The sequence below is a fragment of the Molothrus aeneus genome, chromosome 13, assembly GCF_037042795.1.
Source record: "Molothrus aeneus isolate 106 chromosome 13, BPBGC_Maene_1.0, whole genome shotgun sequence".
Taxonomy (NCBI): domain Eukaryota; kingdom Metazoa; phylum Chordata; class Aves; order Passeriformes; family Icteridae; genus Molothrus; species Molothrus aeneus.
In genome coordinates, this window is record NC_089658.1 from 10442552 (window position 1) to 10458256 (window position 15705).

At 36.4% G+C, this 15705-nt stretch overlaps 1 protein-coding gene across 1 annotated transcript in view; it reads left to right on the plus strand.

Annotated features, from left to right (window-relative positions):
- Window positions 1-15705, plus strand: part of TRPM7 (transient receptor potential cation channel subfamily M member 7) — a 51015-nt gene that overhangs the window by 28062 nt on the left and 7248 nt on the right. Inside the window, exons 13-29 of the mRNA XM_066559179.1 lie at window positions 109-162; window positions 733-873; window positions 1352-1486; window positions 2102-2382; window positions 2847-3075; window positions 4293-4448; window positions 4585-4728; window positions 5306-5434; window positions 6098-6382; window positions 7430-7604; window positions 8165-8297; window positions 9072-9256; window positions 9932-10064; window positions 10533-11248; window positions 13255-13331; window positions 14247-14306; window positions 15309-15390. Coding sequence (XP_066415276.1) covers window positions 109-162; window positions 733-873; window positions 1352-1486; window positions 2102-2382; window positions 2847-3075; window positions 4293-4448; window positions 4585-4728; window positions 5306-5434; window positions 6098-6382; window positions 7430-7604; window positions 8165-8297; window positions 9072-9256; window positions 9932-10064; window positions 10533-11248; window positions 13255-13331; window positions 14247-14306; window positions 15309-15390 — 3115 coding nt within the window. The remainder of the gene's footprint in view (window positions 1-108; window positions 163-732; window positions 874-1351; window positions 1487-2101; window positions 2383-2846; window positions 3076-4292; window positions 4449-4584; window positions 4729-5305; window positions 5435-6097; window positions 6383-7429; window positions 7605-8164; window positions 8298-9071; window positions 9257-9931; window positions 10065-10532; window positions 11249-13254; window positions 13332-14246; window positions 14307-15308; window positions 15391-15705) is intronic.

Here is a 15705-nt window from a genome sequence, read left to right on the forward strand (position 1 = left end):
TTTATTTATATTTTATATTCTAAATTAGTTTTTAAAATTAACCTCTTATGGTGCTGCTCTTGCATGCTAATGTCTCATTCCAAATTTTCCCTCTCTTTTGTTATAAAGAAACAAGGCCCAACCAACCCAACACTATTTCATCTTGTTCGGGACGTCAAGCAGGTATGCTCTCCATGTAAAAATCTGTCAAACTAGCAGTTATTTTTTGTTAATTTCTTGTGTTTGACTATCAATTTCAGCTGCAGTTTATTAATTGAATTTTATTTTGAGTATTAACCTACCTCTGCAGACATTTTGGTAGTTTTTAATATTTCTGTTGTATGCTTGGTGCCCTGCTGCCTAAAAGATGTTAAATCCAGAGTGTTGTCTTTCATTTTTCTTTTGATTGTTTTCCTTCTTGGGGGGATTGAAAGCTGATGCTTCCAGCATGGAGAAATTTTGGCTGTTAAAACAATAGACAAAAAACCCCCAGTGCGTCCCCCACCAATGGAATGAGTATCTGTTCTGTTAGGGGAGTTAATGTAGAAAAGGTATAACCTGGTCTTTCTTTAAAAATAATAACTGTTGAGTCGTGTAGATGCTTTTTGGGTTTTATGTTGGAGGGGTTTTTTATCATGAAAGGCTTATTTTTTAAAAAATTATTATTTAGAGCTGTGATAAAACATGTAGAAACACTCTAAGCAAGTTTAATATTATACATTGAAAAAGTAAAAATACCTTTTGTATCCCTAGGGAAATCTTCCTCCAGGATATAAAATCAACCTGATTGATGTGGGACTGGTTATTGAGTATCTGATGGGAGGAACCTACAGATGCACGTACACAAGGAAGCGCTTTAGAGCGATATACAACAGCCTCAGTGGGAACAACCGCGTACGTGCACTTGGGAACAGCCATCTGCTCCCAACTGAAAATCCCAAATCTTTGTGTTTTGTACAATGATTAAATCCATGTTGGTTTGTTCTTCTTGTCAATGGACTGGTAATTTTAAATGCAGTAGTAAGGTCTGTGAGGGCAACTGAGATCTGTCTTGGGATTGAGGGCAAACAACAGGTTTTATTCTCCTCAACCTTGTTCTAGTATATCCTAATTCCTTCTCTGTGATTTCCTCTTTTCCTGCTTGTAGGGGAAGAAAGGACAGTACACATGCAGATTCACAAGGGCTTGAGATGCAGATATTTTAGCTTCTTGTGCAAGCTACACTAACCAACAAGTGTAACTGCCCATTTAGTGACTTCTTAAAAGCAGTGAAAACAAACAACAAACCATGTTAAATATCCAGTGAGAATTCTTGTTGTTCTGTTTATGTTCATCCATGTTTCAATAACCAAACCCCTTCTCCTCGTTGCAGAGATCTGGGCGAAATCCTTCAAGTACCACTCCTCAGATGTGTAAAAGCCATGAGTCTTTTGGTAACAGGGCAGACAAGAAAGAAAAAATGCGCCACAATCATTTCATCAAAACAGCGCAGCCGTACAAACCAAAGGTGAGTGCTGTGAGGGGAGCACAGTGGGGTTTATTTCAAGGAGCTGAGAGTGGGGAGCCTGCTGGAAACCCAAGTGCCACTGGAGTGAGTAGCAGCAATTGCATTGACTTTGGTAAAGCTGGAATTTCAACCTTGCTTTTGTACTTGTTTCTAAACTGCAGCTTTTTTACAGGATTCTGTAAAGGGTGTTTATCTTTCTGTATGGGAGTCTTGTGGATAAGCTTTGATATGTTAGGGACCAGAAAGTTTATCTTTGACAGAGTAGTAATGAAGTAATGGGACTCACATGGCTTGGTAGATAGGGCAAGATTTGGCCATGTGTTACTACTACAAGCAGTTTCCATGAATTTTTTTATTTGTATGTAGGTATATTAGTTACGGCTTTTCTTTGATCTAGAATTCAAATTAATTCAGTCTCACAGTTATTAAAATGAATTTTACTCAACTGAAGTTTTCAAACAAAAGTTCCAGCTGCTTTTCAAGTTCTCAAAAATTTTCTGTTTTCTTTTTATAATTATTTATAATCTGGTATTGGATCACTCAGCATTTTATTTCAATTTACATAATGACCAAATATAGCGATTTAAAATGTGACTTTGTGATTTTATTTTAAAGATTGACACTGGTGCAGAAGAGGGAAAAAAGAAAAGAACCAAAGATGAAATAGTTGACATAGATGATCCTGAAACGAGACGTTTTGCTTATCCTCTGAACGAGCTGTTGCTGTGGGCAGTGCTGATGAAGAGGCAGAAGATGGCTCTTTTCTTCTGGCAGCACGGCGAGGAGTCCATGGCCAAAGCCTTGGTGGCCTGCAAGGTCTATCGGTCCATGGCATACGAGGCAAAACAAAGTGACCTTGTTGATGATACTTCTGAAGAACTGAAGCAGTATTCCAAGTAAGTTACAGTCCTATTGTTCAAAATATTTTCTGGACCTCTGCAATAAAAGTAGTGGGCTACTTATGAACAAAATACAAATTGTTCTGTTAGCACACTTGAAGACAATCATGCTTTGCAAAAAGGTTTAAATGGAACTCTAGTAGAAGCTTTATATCAGATATTGCTCTTTCTTGAAGGCTGTTAAAAGACTTGATTTATAGTCAAGTTAGGAGGAAACTCAGTGTGCCATTTTCTTCTGTGTAGTTTCTGTGCACGTTTTAATAGCTGTTTTAGCTTGCATATGTTTTTAACAGAAGTCATAGATTGATGTATTGTGGTTACAAATTACAGCATATCTGTACAGAAGGGACAAATAATAGTCCCTTCAAGTTATGCAAGTTGGGAATTTGTGCAAGAAAACTCACTCATGGTAATTTCTATAGATACTATCTTTTGTTTTGTTGTTTTTTTCTTCATTTTAGCGAGTTTGGTCAGCTGGCAGTTGAGCTGTTAGAGCAGTCCTTCCGACAAGATGAAACTATGGCCATGAAATTACTGACGTACGAACTTAAGAACTGGAGCAACTCCACTTGCCTGAAGCTGGCCGTGTCCTCGAGGCTCCGTCCGTTTGTAGCACACACTTGCACACAGATGTTGCTGTCGGATATGTGGATGGGGAGGCTGAACATGAGGAAGAATTCGTGGTACAAAGTAAGCACTGTTGCAGTTTATTCATGTAAAAATGGTCAGTGGAGTTTATGTTTAAAGGGAAGAAAAGTGTGTGTTTCAATGCTGTTAGTGTAAAGCTTTCACAACTATAGCTTTTATTAATAAATCCTGTAAACCAGTCTCCTATAACATGATCAAAACTGGAATATTTGTTGTAAACTTGCTTCTTTTGACACTCTATTATCTTTTCAAATAAGGTACAGAAATATAGAAGGCAAAAACCAGGCAAGTAGCCTTTAATCAGAGGCTTAAAGAGATCATGTGAATACTAATCCACTACTAAAAACATAGTAGTAACAATCCTTAACAGATGGAAAACCTGTTGTAAGACTGTAGTTTCATGCATTTTGGCTTTTTACAGGGAGCACATAAGACTTGATCTAAAAAAGCTTTGTGAATATCCTATTTTGGAGGAACTGAGCAAAAGCAGGGCAAAGAACAGCAAATCGGGGACAGGTTTTCCAGTGGTGCCCTTTGTGTGATATAGATCAATTATGATCTAGACAGAGATAATTGATATAGCTCAATTGAACCAAAATGGGAGTTGCATATTTCTTTGAGAAATTAGGTACCAAAACCTAATTGTTGCTAGAAATAAAATGAAAGAAAACTTTCCTACAAAATACCTACAAGCATCATTTAACTTGTGACCTACTAAAATCCTCTTTTATAACTGATTAACTATTTTCTTGCTTGCTTTGTAAGAGGCTAATGACAGTAAATAGCTTTCACTTACTCTCTTCATCTATACCTTAGCTCATTTTTTACCATAAATTGAAAAAAAAACCGAACAAAACATACACCACTCCCCTCTCCCCCACAAACTACAATCTGGTACAGGCTTTTAAAATACACTAACAATACACTGTTCCAAAGCTTCTGGGAATGGATTAAATAACAGAGTGTGAACAGAACATCTCTATCTTCAGGCTTGGAGCACATTCTTTCTAATAGCTTTGAATTTTGGAATTTGTTGGTTTTTCCCATTTCCTATGTCAAGAAACACTCTGTATATGTGATCCTAAGCTCTTAGGTGTATATACAAATAATAACAACTAATTATTTTCTACATTTTTCCCCTCAATAGCAAGCAAGTGAAATTTAGATAATACATTTCCAAAGGCTATTCTGTGTGTTGGTGTGTTCTCATGCTTTAGTGGAGTTGTGAACTATTTACACTTAGTCTTCATCTTTTCCAGGTGATACTGAGTATTCTACTCCCTCCTGCTATACTGCTGTTGGAATATAAGACCAAGGCTGAAATGTCACATATTCCTCAGTCTCAAGATGCACATCAAATGGCAATGGATGACAGTGAGAACAACTTCCAGACTGCAGCAGATGAAATACCTATGGTAATGTGGGGCAGAGGGAGATATTAAAAACAATATTCCTTGCTTAAATAATTAAATTTTTAAGTCAAAGAAGTGAAATTTAGTGCCAGAAAGAATGCATTTTTTGTGTGGGAAGTTAACAGTTTTTTTGTTTTAGGAGGTTTTTAAAGAAGTGAGGATCTTGGACAGCACTTATGAAAAGCATGACATGGAGACTCCAGCAAAACCTAAAAGACTCCCAATTACGCAGAAGTTTTATGCATTTTATCATGCTCCAATTGTGAAGTTTTGGTTTAACACGGTGAGATTTTTTCTGTATAGTGTGTATTTTATTTGGAAATGTAGCACAGATTTTTGGGTTATTTTCCTAACATGTATCTCTGATTGAGTCAATGTTAAGCACTATCCAAAAAGCAGACAGAAAACCCCTTACCTTGCTGAGCTGGAAATGAGAAATACTTCATTTTATGAAACTGCATAAGCACATGCTGTGCCCTGTGGTTTGAGGTTTTTTAATTCTGTTTTGAGTAATTCATCAGTTGCTAGCAGGAGTTCTAGAACCATGTATTAGTCTCAAGTGCATGCACAGCTTCGTTTCAATCACTGTAATAGAAATGTTAGAATTTGTTCTAAAGGAAAATAGCTGTAATAAGAGCAAAGCTTTGCTAACAATAAATAGCTTATTACAGCTATTTTTGCTTTTCTAGGATGAAAATGTTTGTATACCCTTATAAATAATAACTTGTCTGTTAAAAAGGGTAAATATAGTCTTGTAATTGAACTTGAAGCTTTTCTTGTATACCACATCAAAAGATTCCATGTACATCTTTAAAGGATCCTTCAGTAATTATATGTATATGTTTTATTTGGTTTTTTAGTTGGCATACTTAGGATTCCTCATGCTCTACACATTTGTGGTTCTTGTAAAAATGGAAGAATTACCATCTGTTCAGGAGTGGATTGTTATTGCTTACATTTTCACATCAGCAATTGAGAAAATTCGTGAGGTATGCCTGTAACAATCTGGGATTTTAGCCTTTTTTTGTCAGTTAAACAGTATGCTTTAAACTATTATTCTGTGAACAAGAAAACTGAAGAAACTTAAGCATCAGAGTATATGGTTTAATGCCTTTATCTTAAAGCTTGGTATAGGTTGCTAGATGGAGGCTTTGTAAAATGTGTATTAATTTATCAGGCAGGCTCTGCCACTGTGCTATGACCAAGATATCAAAACAAAAAAAAAAATCTTTAGTGACACAGGAGAGCCATCATAACTGCAATGTTCCTGGTCAGCAAGAGACTTTATGGAAGTTCTGTAATGGGAGAACTTCCATAAATGGGAGAGATCAAGTTAGTCCCTTAACCTGGTACCTCAGGCTCAACTGAAGGCAGATAGGGTTCATTTTTGTCAAAGTAACTGCCTCAAAAGTAATAAAAACCCAACTAAATCCAAAATTCCTTAATAAATTGTTTAGACAGAGCAAAACCCTCCTTTCCTTGTTGTAAGCTGACACAGTTAAACACTGGTTTTGATTGCTCAGCATTTAAGAGTTCTCCATTTGAATAGCTATTATATTTTTGCAAGTATAAAAATGCTGGTGATACACATATTTTACTGTTGACCCCTGTGCAATAAATATGAGCTGTCTTGACCTTCATATCTTTTACAGATTTTTATGTCAGAGGCAGGGAAGATTAATCAGAAGATCAAAGTGTGGTTCAGTGATTACTTCAATATCAGTGACACAGTTGCCATTGTCACTTTCTTCATTGGGTTTGCGTTAAGATTTGGAGCCAAGGGGAATTTTGGAGAAAACACTTACAGAGAAAATTACATCTTTGTTGCTGGAAGAATAACATACTGTCTCAATATCATTTTTTGGTATGTGCGATTACTGGATTTTCTAGCTGTAAATCAACAGGCTGGCCCTTATGTTATGATGATTGGGAAAATGGTAAGTACTATGTTTGTTACTGATTTTTTCCCCCCAACTGAATCCATTTACAACTTCTTTCAATGGTTTTATTTAGTTAGAAGTTGCTTTTCCTGCTCTAATAGGATAACAACTTGGTGTGCAGAATTAGCCAGCTGGAATATAACTTAAAGGATTTCAAAAGAAGCACGGATTAGAAGGCTTCCTTTATGAAGCTATCCCTGTTACATAAATGTAAAAAATGGCAAATCTTCCTTCTCTGGCCTGTTTTGTTCTCAGATGTCAGAGACTTAAATGAATATGATGAGGCCTTTGTCTTGATTTAGCTTCCCATTTAGGTCTGAAATTTATAGTCTTTGTGTTCTTTAGGTCAAAACTTTTAACTTGTTTAGTGTCCTGAAGCACCTTTAAGGTTTTGTGCTATGGAAAACTGGGAATATATTGTGCTTCTTGTCATCTCACACAAAAAATACTAAAATTGTTTAAACTTAAAATTAAATAACCTATCTCTACTGTCACTAGCTATTCTAAATGTTAAAAACCATTATAAGGCTTGAGAGCTGTATATATGACTGTGGAAGGAGCTTTTGTGTTTCTTCCCTCTATAAAATGGTTCTTAGAAAATTGAACCCTGTCATTCCTTAAATCAAGGCCATCAAGTTGCTCATTTCTCACTTTGATTTCTTGCAAGAGGCTAGTTCTGTGTTCCTGTCCTTGGAAAACTACCTCTGGTTTTTGTGCAGCTGATGAGTACCTTCAGGAAGGAATATTTCTTTGTCAGCTGCTCCTTGTGTACCTAATAGTATTCAAGTTAAAAGGGAAATATGCTCAGTTGCCTTTGGCCAAGGGTACTAAATACATTATAAAAAAGGACAGGAAAAATTTGGGGTTTTTTAACAGGGCTCATTATTTAACAAAATTTTCTGAGTGAAATATTTGTGTCCTGGACTCTTTTCTTTATATAATACATAGAATTTCTCAAGTGTACCCTGTCACTGTAAAAGTTTTTAGAGTTGTGTGATCATATTTATGACCTTGTGGATTAACTGGGTTTTTTTCTGTTAACAGGTGGCCAACATGTTTTACATTGTGGTGATTATGGCACTTGTACTACTTAGTTTTGGTGTTCCCAGGAAGGCAATACTCTATCCTGATGAGGCACCCTCCTGGACTCTTGCTAGAGATATTGTGTTTCATCCATACTGGATGATTTTTGGTGAAGTCTATGCCTATGAAATTGATGGTAAGATATTGCAATTATGAAGCAAGTAAAGAGAGAACTTACTCTGATTAGGTCTTCTCAGAATCTTATGAAATTCCAATTTTATGGAAGTTCCAGTACTGTTGGTATTGATTCCATTCAATGGAATATCTCCCTTTTGTGGGTTGCAGCTGTATAACTATGTGACCTGATTCTTCATTTTCTTTTCAAAAACTTGTTTGGCTTAGAATAAAAATTACATAATTACAATTTCTCTCAAGGCTGTTCCTAGCAAGATTTTTGGAATTCTGCCCCACAGCTATCATTACAAAATTCTGGCTGTGGTGATGTACTATGCTTTTTAAAAAAGCCAATAATATGATTACAGCATAGTATCAGCCAGAAATGTTGTCTCTGGTATTTTTCTACCATGTTCCTAAATGCCTGGAGACGTTTCAAACTGCAGAACCAGTGCATCATAGTTGATTGTTGCAAACTGTAAGTGACTTTTTTTTTGTTTTTTGGTTTTTTTTTGTGTCTGTACCTGCTGGGAGTTCTAAAAGATGTACATGTTGTCTCTATGTCTTTTTTTCCCAACACAGTGTGTGCAAATAATTCTGATGAAAAAGTTGCTCATCTCTGTGGCCCAGGAACATGGTTGACCCCGTTTCTTCAAGCCGTCTACCTCTTTGTACAGTACATAATCATGGTTAATCTCCTGATTGCATTTTTCAAGTAAGTATGTGGATAATAGTTAATTTTTGCTAATAATTGGACAAGTGTCTATCTCACTGCAATAAGCAATCCCATTTCCTGGAAGTTTTTTCAGGTTCTAAGGCTGGTCTTTGTCTCTTCCTCACTGCAAGCTCATGACTGAGTTAGGGAAGTGTGTGATGTGTCTGGTTCATGTCACATCTGTGAGGTCAGGGGAATCAGAAGTTCAAGGAAATCTGTCAGAAAACAAACAAAACAAAATTGTTTGTTTGTCCTAATTGACTGTTGTTCCTAAATTCATTTAATGTTCTCCAGTTGGTTCAGTTGTCGTAAGTTGTCTTTTATACTTCTCTGCAAGTGTTTGATTTATGGGCATAAGCAGCTCACAAACACTGAAGAAGGCAGACTGCAGAATTAACATGGTGTGATATAAAATTCTGGGTTTAGTTAGAAATAATTAATTTTTTTGTTCGGCAAACTTGAAATTTGATCTCAGTGTAATTTATTTCTAAGTAAAGATACTGAGATGTTACCTGATGGGAGAATTTCTTTAGCCCTCTCCTTGCTCTGAATCATGGTGTTCTCTTGAATGTGTTTTCACTTCCACAAAAATAATTTTGCAGCAAAAAACAAGTTAATGCTTTTGTCTCTTACTTAACTGGAATTAGAATTCAAGATTGTTATCAAAGTGTTAAAAAAACAAACAGTCCAACAACCACTAAACAAACATCAACAACTCCCCACCACCCCAAAAAACACTGATGTGTTAATATTGTTGTGTTTGTTCCCTTTCAGCAACGTGTATTTACAAGTCAAGGCAATTTCAAACATCGTGTGGAAGTATCAGCGCTATCATTTCATTATGGCCTACCATGAAAAACCTGTTCTGCCTCCACCACTGATCATTCTCAGCCACATGGCTTCCCTCTTCTGCTGTATATGTAAAAGAAGAAAGACAGACAAGGCTTCAGATGGGCCAAGTATGAACAGTTATCCAAAAAATTGCAGTAATGTTTTTGACATGGTTAAAGCAAACTGTCAGAAAAGCACCATGTTCTTGACTAGAATGTGTATTGTGAAGAAAGTCAAAGTGGGTCTTAATTTTATGTGTTTTCAATATTGATAATTCTTTTGAAAATCACTGTGCTTTTCTCAGGAGTTTAGAAATCTCCAGTAAAACTAACCTATCACACAAACAAATAGATTAGATTTCTTGTTATTGCTAATTGAGAAATATTTTTTTTTCTGTAAAACTTCTTTGAAACTTTAAAAATAAAATCCAGCTAAGGAATCTAGCTTCTGCCTCAAAGGGATTAAAGGGTAGGAATGTAAGGAATGATAATATTGTGCACATATCCTCTCAGAATTACTATTTTCATTTTATTTTATTGTCAATCTTTTACCTTGAACTTATTTTTTCAATGAGAGAGGAAGGGTCTTAGGTGGCCCTCTGGTAGGATTTTTTTTGTTTTGTTTTGGTTTTTTTGGTTTTTTTTTTTGTTTGTTTGTTTGTTTTTTCTTTTTTTGTTGTTGTTGTTTTTTGTTTTAATTTTAGAGTTTTATTGTTAACATCTTTTGTAGAGTTATGACTATTAGTTTTCAGCACCTGTACAACTTCACTACATATGTCATCTTAAATGTTGATCTCTCTTTAGAACTCTTCCTGACAGAAGAAGATCAGAAGAAACTTCATGATTTTGAGGAGCTGTGTGTTGAGATGTATTTTAATGAAAAGGATGATAAATTTCATTCTGGAAGTGAGGAGAGGATTCGAGTCACATTCGAACGGTAGAATATTTACAATTAAAATTTCTGAATAGAGAATTAGGACTTTTACAGGTTTTTTCAAATATACTTTAAAGGGGGAGAAATGCAGCTCAAGAACATAAAGTGTTTATGCAAATTTTATATGGTAGCTTTCCATTGCTATGCAGAAACTGATAATGTGATTGATTCTTCTTGACCTATAGAAGCACTCAGTAAACAGTTGTATTATTTGGTTTCTCATGATGTTTTAAGAGACTGATAGATTTCCTAAAGTGCTGTGGGCCTCTGTTGATAGCTGTTTCAATTCTGTGATTCAGAAGTATGTACAAATGTTGTATTACAAGACAGTCCAATGCTGTCATTTTATTGTGACATTTCAAAGTTGTTTTCCCCCCTGATTAAATGGACAGAAGGGGTTATAATCATGGGGGGGTTTGCATATTGAGAAAAATACCTTTCATATCTACTTCATAATTTGATTTTTCTTAGGGTGGAACAAATGTGCATTCAGATAAAGGAAGTTGGTGATCGTGTCAACTACATTAAAAGGTCATTGCAGTCTTTAGATTCACAGATTGGCCACCTCCAGGATCTGTCTGCTCTAACTGTGGATACTCTGAAAACACTGACTGCCCAGAAAGCTTCAGAAGCCAGCAAGGTTCATAATGAAATCACCCGGGAATTGAGCATTTCAAAACATTTGGCACAAAATCTCATTGAGGATGGCTCTCTCAGATCATCGGTGTGGAAGAAGCACAGCATTGGAAACGTCTTTGGTTCTTTTCCACAAGGAGGCCTTGAGAGTAACAATGCTTTACTCTGTAACATTTCCATCCGTGATGACAAAGAAGTCCAGCATAAGACAATTGGTCAGGAGTTGGCTCTGGCTCCCCGAAGAGAAGAAAAAAACTTCCAAGAGGCAGGTTCCTCAGGCAGTGCCTTATTTTCAAATGCTGTTTCCCCTCCGGAACTTCGCCAACGAATACAGGCTGCAGAGATCTCAAAATCCACTAGTAAAAGTAAAAAATTAGGCAACTCATCCAACAGCATGCCACATGTAACATCCCCAACTACAAAGTTTTTTGTTAGCACTCCATCTCGACCCAGTTGCAAAAGTCAGCTGGATTCTTCAGCAAAGCATGAAGAGACTGTTTTCTCTAAGGCTACAGAAGGAGATAATAATGTAGAATTTGGTGCATTTGTGGGTAAGTATAACAAAGTAGATTCTGAATGTCCTGAAGTCATTATTAGCTGCTCTTATCCTCTTGCTTCTGGCTCTGCTTGCCTTGCTTTCACCCAACCTTGTGTTGAAAATGGAGGATACGTTAATTGTGGTTTTATTCATGATGAGAGTGACACTAATGATAACTACAGCTGCAGAGTTGACAAAAGTGCTCACCAGTCCCCTGCCAAGTTAGAGAAGAACAAGCCCCAAACGAAGTTCTCTTTGTCAACGGGCGACTTGATGTCAACAGTCAACCGTGGCGGCTCACATGGAAAATTGAATATTAAAGATGAACTTTCCAAAAGTCAGCATGTCCATGCAATGGAACTGCAAACCCGAGATTTATGTTCTAACATCCTTATGGGACTGCTTCATAAACTGTGGACCAAATCTAAGCCACAAGGTTTGACTTATCAAGAATTGTATGGTATTTTGGGTGTATTCCGGTTGCAGGTGACTTTATTCTACCATTTTGCTCTGCTTTTTTTGCATTTAACATCTCTAATTTCCCTATGTTGCTTGAACTTTTTTTTTAACTGAAATTATAATTTCTCCATAATTCTGTCACATAGACAATATTTTTCTGAAAAACATTATCCAGTTGTTGAGTAGAGCAGTTTTGGGCAATTAGCAGCTGTACAACTTGGTACGGGCACTGTAGACAAACCTTTTGTGGCTCATTATAAAGCTCCTACCTTCTGATTGCATAAATCAAAAATATTGTCTATTCCTTGACGTAATTACAGAACACTACTCAGGCTGATGGAGTCCTGGATAAATATCTGTGGTATCTGTGTCAAGCTGAGGGTTTCTCCTATACTTTATTTCTAAACACTGTTACAGCTGGGATCTTCCACTGTTGCCTAGGCTAACCTGGGTTGGGGCTGTCATTTTGGAAGCTTCCAAAGTCCTTTAATTCAATACAAATTTTGCCTCCCCTCAAGTTCTGTTTAACAGTAAAAAAGTGGATGGTTTTGGTTAGTTACTTATCTATTTGAATGGTAAAACAGTGGCAGATTCATTGCAAAACACAGGTGTGGGTTTACTAACTGATTCCTGTAAAGTAGATAATGCTTTAAGTATGCTTAGTGTTTAGCAGAAGATTGTAATCTGGAATTGTCAGGTTGTCTGCAGAGGTGTTGTCTTGCTAAAGTTGTTTAGGGATGTCTCAGTGTTTTCCAGAGATTTGCTGAGGTTGTATAAATTTAAATCTCTAGACAAGAGCTTATTCTACTGCTGTGAAACTTGGATTTCTAAGAAGTTACCTACATTAGCTATTTGTGTATAAATGCCTCATGGTTGAAAAAAGAAAGCAAGGCTAAACAGAAATTATGGACAGTGATTGTACAACTCTTATCTAATCTTTAAATGTACTTCACCACTAATAACTTTGAATACTAACTATACTTATTTACTGGAGCCAGATTTTTTTTGTATATGGTCCTCTGACATCTCTAGCATTTAGAACATACCCTTCATTCTTGCTGTCCACAATTTACACCACTTGTGATACCATGCAGGTTTCAATGGTGAAGCCGGTTAGATTTTCATTCATTATAAAGCCACACGATTTGGAAAATTCTGAAAAGTGTTTCTTGCAGCTGGGAGGATGAAGGGTATATTGTAAAAGCTACCTCCAGGAAACTGTCTACTTTCCCTTCATTTGTCAAGCATACATAAAAGTGCTGTAATCCAGGCCTTGTTCCTTTCCTGCGAGGAGCATACGCTTGAGTAAAGATTTCAAATATTAGCTTTACTTTCTGAATGGTGGTGCTCCACACCTCAGTGCAGGAAAGGCAATAGTTTGATATTGTTACACTGATCTTCACTTGAGCATGTTTGTAATGTCTTTCCTAGTGCAAACAGGCACACAGACCTTAGGTGGTTTGTAACCCTTTGCTATGGTGATGCAGACTATTGGCATGGTCAGAACATTGGAGGTTGCCTTTGATTTTGAATACTCTTTTTGAATTCACTGTGTCAAAGGTCACAGAGACAGCATGGACCTACAGCGGTTCAAAGAGGCAGCCAGCAAAATGAGGGAAAGAAGTGCTGATATTGAGGTGAGCATGAAAAGCTTTGTCAAATATGTTAATGGGGATAATTTCCTTTTAAACTGTCATGTCACAGTATGTTTGGAAAAAGTCTAAGGCCAAATAGAATCAAAAAACTTACACAATCAGTGCAGACTGCACTTTGCATCTGTTTCATGATTAAAAAAAAATCCAGGGAAACCTCATGTAACCTTAACTGCCATCAAGTACTGTTGCTTCATAATAGGATACTAGTGAAATAATAAACTCTGAGGTTATGAAAGCTAAGATGACTACAACTGTGAATTGAGATAAAATTAGGTATCCCATAATTAGTGTCTAGCTAAATATTTTACACGTGGAAATTTCAAGATCAGCCTTTAGGAAGACTAGAGTAATTTATGTTATAATTTATAGAGCAAGGTGACAGTGAATATAATTTTCAAAAGTGACAAAGATTGTTCATTATGCTTCCAAGAAGAAAAAGCTTTTTAACAAACCTGTCATAAACTAAAATGAATAATTTCCATTTCCTTAAAGAAATTTCCTTAGATAATAATAAAAATTACTCAAATGTAAAAGTAATTAATCATAAACCTGCCTTCCAAGTATTCTAGTGTGTGTGTGTATGTATGTATATATATGTGTGTGTGTGTGTGTATATATATGTGTGTATGTATATGTATGTATATATATATGTATATGAATACAGTTTTTGCCATGTAGCTGTACTTGAATTAGTACATACAAATTTGCAGTTATGCATTCAGGAGAGAATACACCTGAGAATTGCATTATGACCATTTGAAATATTTGTCTTCTGCTAAGTTGCTGCTTCTAAACCTTTTGAGGAGTATAATGTGTGACCAAAAAGCTTTTTGTGTGTATTTTTGGCACAGTTTTTTTTGTTGATATTGTTAATTATTTGCTATGTTTCTTTGATAGGAGCAGCAGGAAGACTTCAAAAAAGCTATATTGGAGGGTATAGAGACAACCAGACTTCAAGTAAGTAAAGAAAGTTTCTGTTTATTAGGAATCTTATTTTGAACAGGCACTAAAATTATTCTTTCCAGTAAAGATATGGGTCTCTGTTCTTATCTCATTATCTGTAAACTGGATGTCTCCTTGACAGAGGTCTAAAATGTTCTACTGTTTAGGGATGTAAAGAAATAGTTTTTATGCACACAACCACACATCAGAAAGACATTTTGGACACACACACACAGAGACCTGTGTGTGTTTATGTGTGTGGGGTGTATTCTGTAAGAGGGAAGGGTGAAAAAGGGTGGTAACAACTTCCTAACTGTTATGATTTCAGGAATCATAAGCAGGGCACAATGAATTTTTACAGTTTATTCAGGTAACCAGCGGAGTTAATAGATGAGTAAGCCCTGTGCCACTCTACACACAGTCCTAGTTTGTCATGAAACCACCTTTCTCCTTTTTTTGCAAAAGAAATATTTTGTTGTCAAAAGTTGACCACCTCAGTACATATTCTAGCAATGTGTAATTGCTATGAAGGAATATGTCCATAAGGAAGTTGCATTCATAACCCACAGGTTTTTACATGGCAGGAGTTTACTACATTTTGTTGCTCTTTTAAGTGGGTGCAAATTGAAATTTAGTTTCTGCCAGAGCCATATTCTTATATAAGAATTGATAGCCAACAAAGGCACAAAAGAGATGAGCTGAACATGGTACTTGTAGGGATCCAGTGTAATTGACATTTCTGTAGTTCTATGCTATTGTAACGTTCCCTTGCAAAGAACTCTTTTGGTGTGGGTCAGGGGTCTTAATGTGTGTCTGAAAATGTTACAGCTGGTGGCTACTGTGAGAAGAGCATTTAAACTGAATTAATGCACTCAACTTGTGCATTTCTGTGCAGTGAGGTATTTGAAGTACATCCAGAAATTTTGAAGAATCCTGGCCAGTCCTAAAAAGAGAAACTGGGCAGATTGTGTTCCAAAATGATGACTGATGGTAAATGTAATTTTTTTTTTTTTGTAGGGTCTTCAAACTGACAGTGATCTACAACAATCCAGTTCTTGTGGTGGGTTCACTGACCCTCTGACAGCCCACTCAGAGCAGCGTAAGTCTGGGCTCTGCTCAGGTCCCCTAATGTTGTCTCTAACTTGCCTTGCTAATGGGTACCCTAAGAAGATGCAAAGGGAACACAAATGGTTAAATAATCTTGAAATATTCTCATGTTTGGTAGTACTTGAATCTTCTGCTTCTTGTGGTTCTTCTAGCCATGCCAGCTCGGTTCTTTTACCTTGGGTTTGCCAGAGCTGTAAAACACAAAGTGATCTAGTTAGGACTGCAAACTTCAGCTAGAGCTGTGGGTCTGGCTTGTTTCATGAGAGCTTTGTTAAGCTGTCTGTTTGTTCACTATCAGGAAATGGGT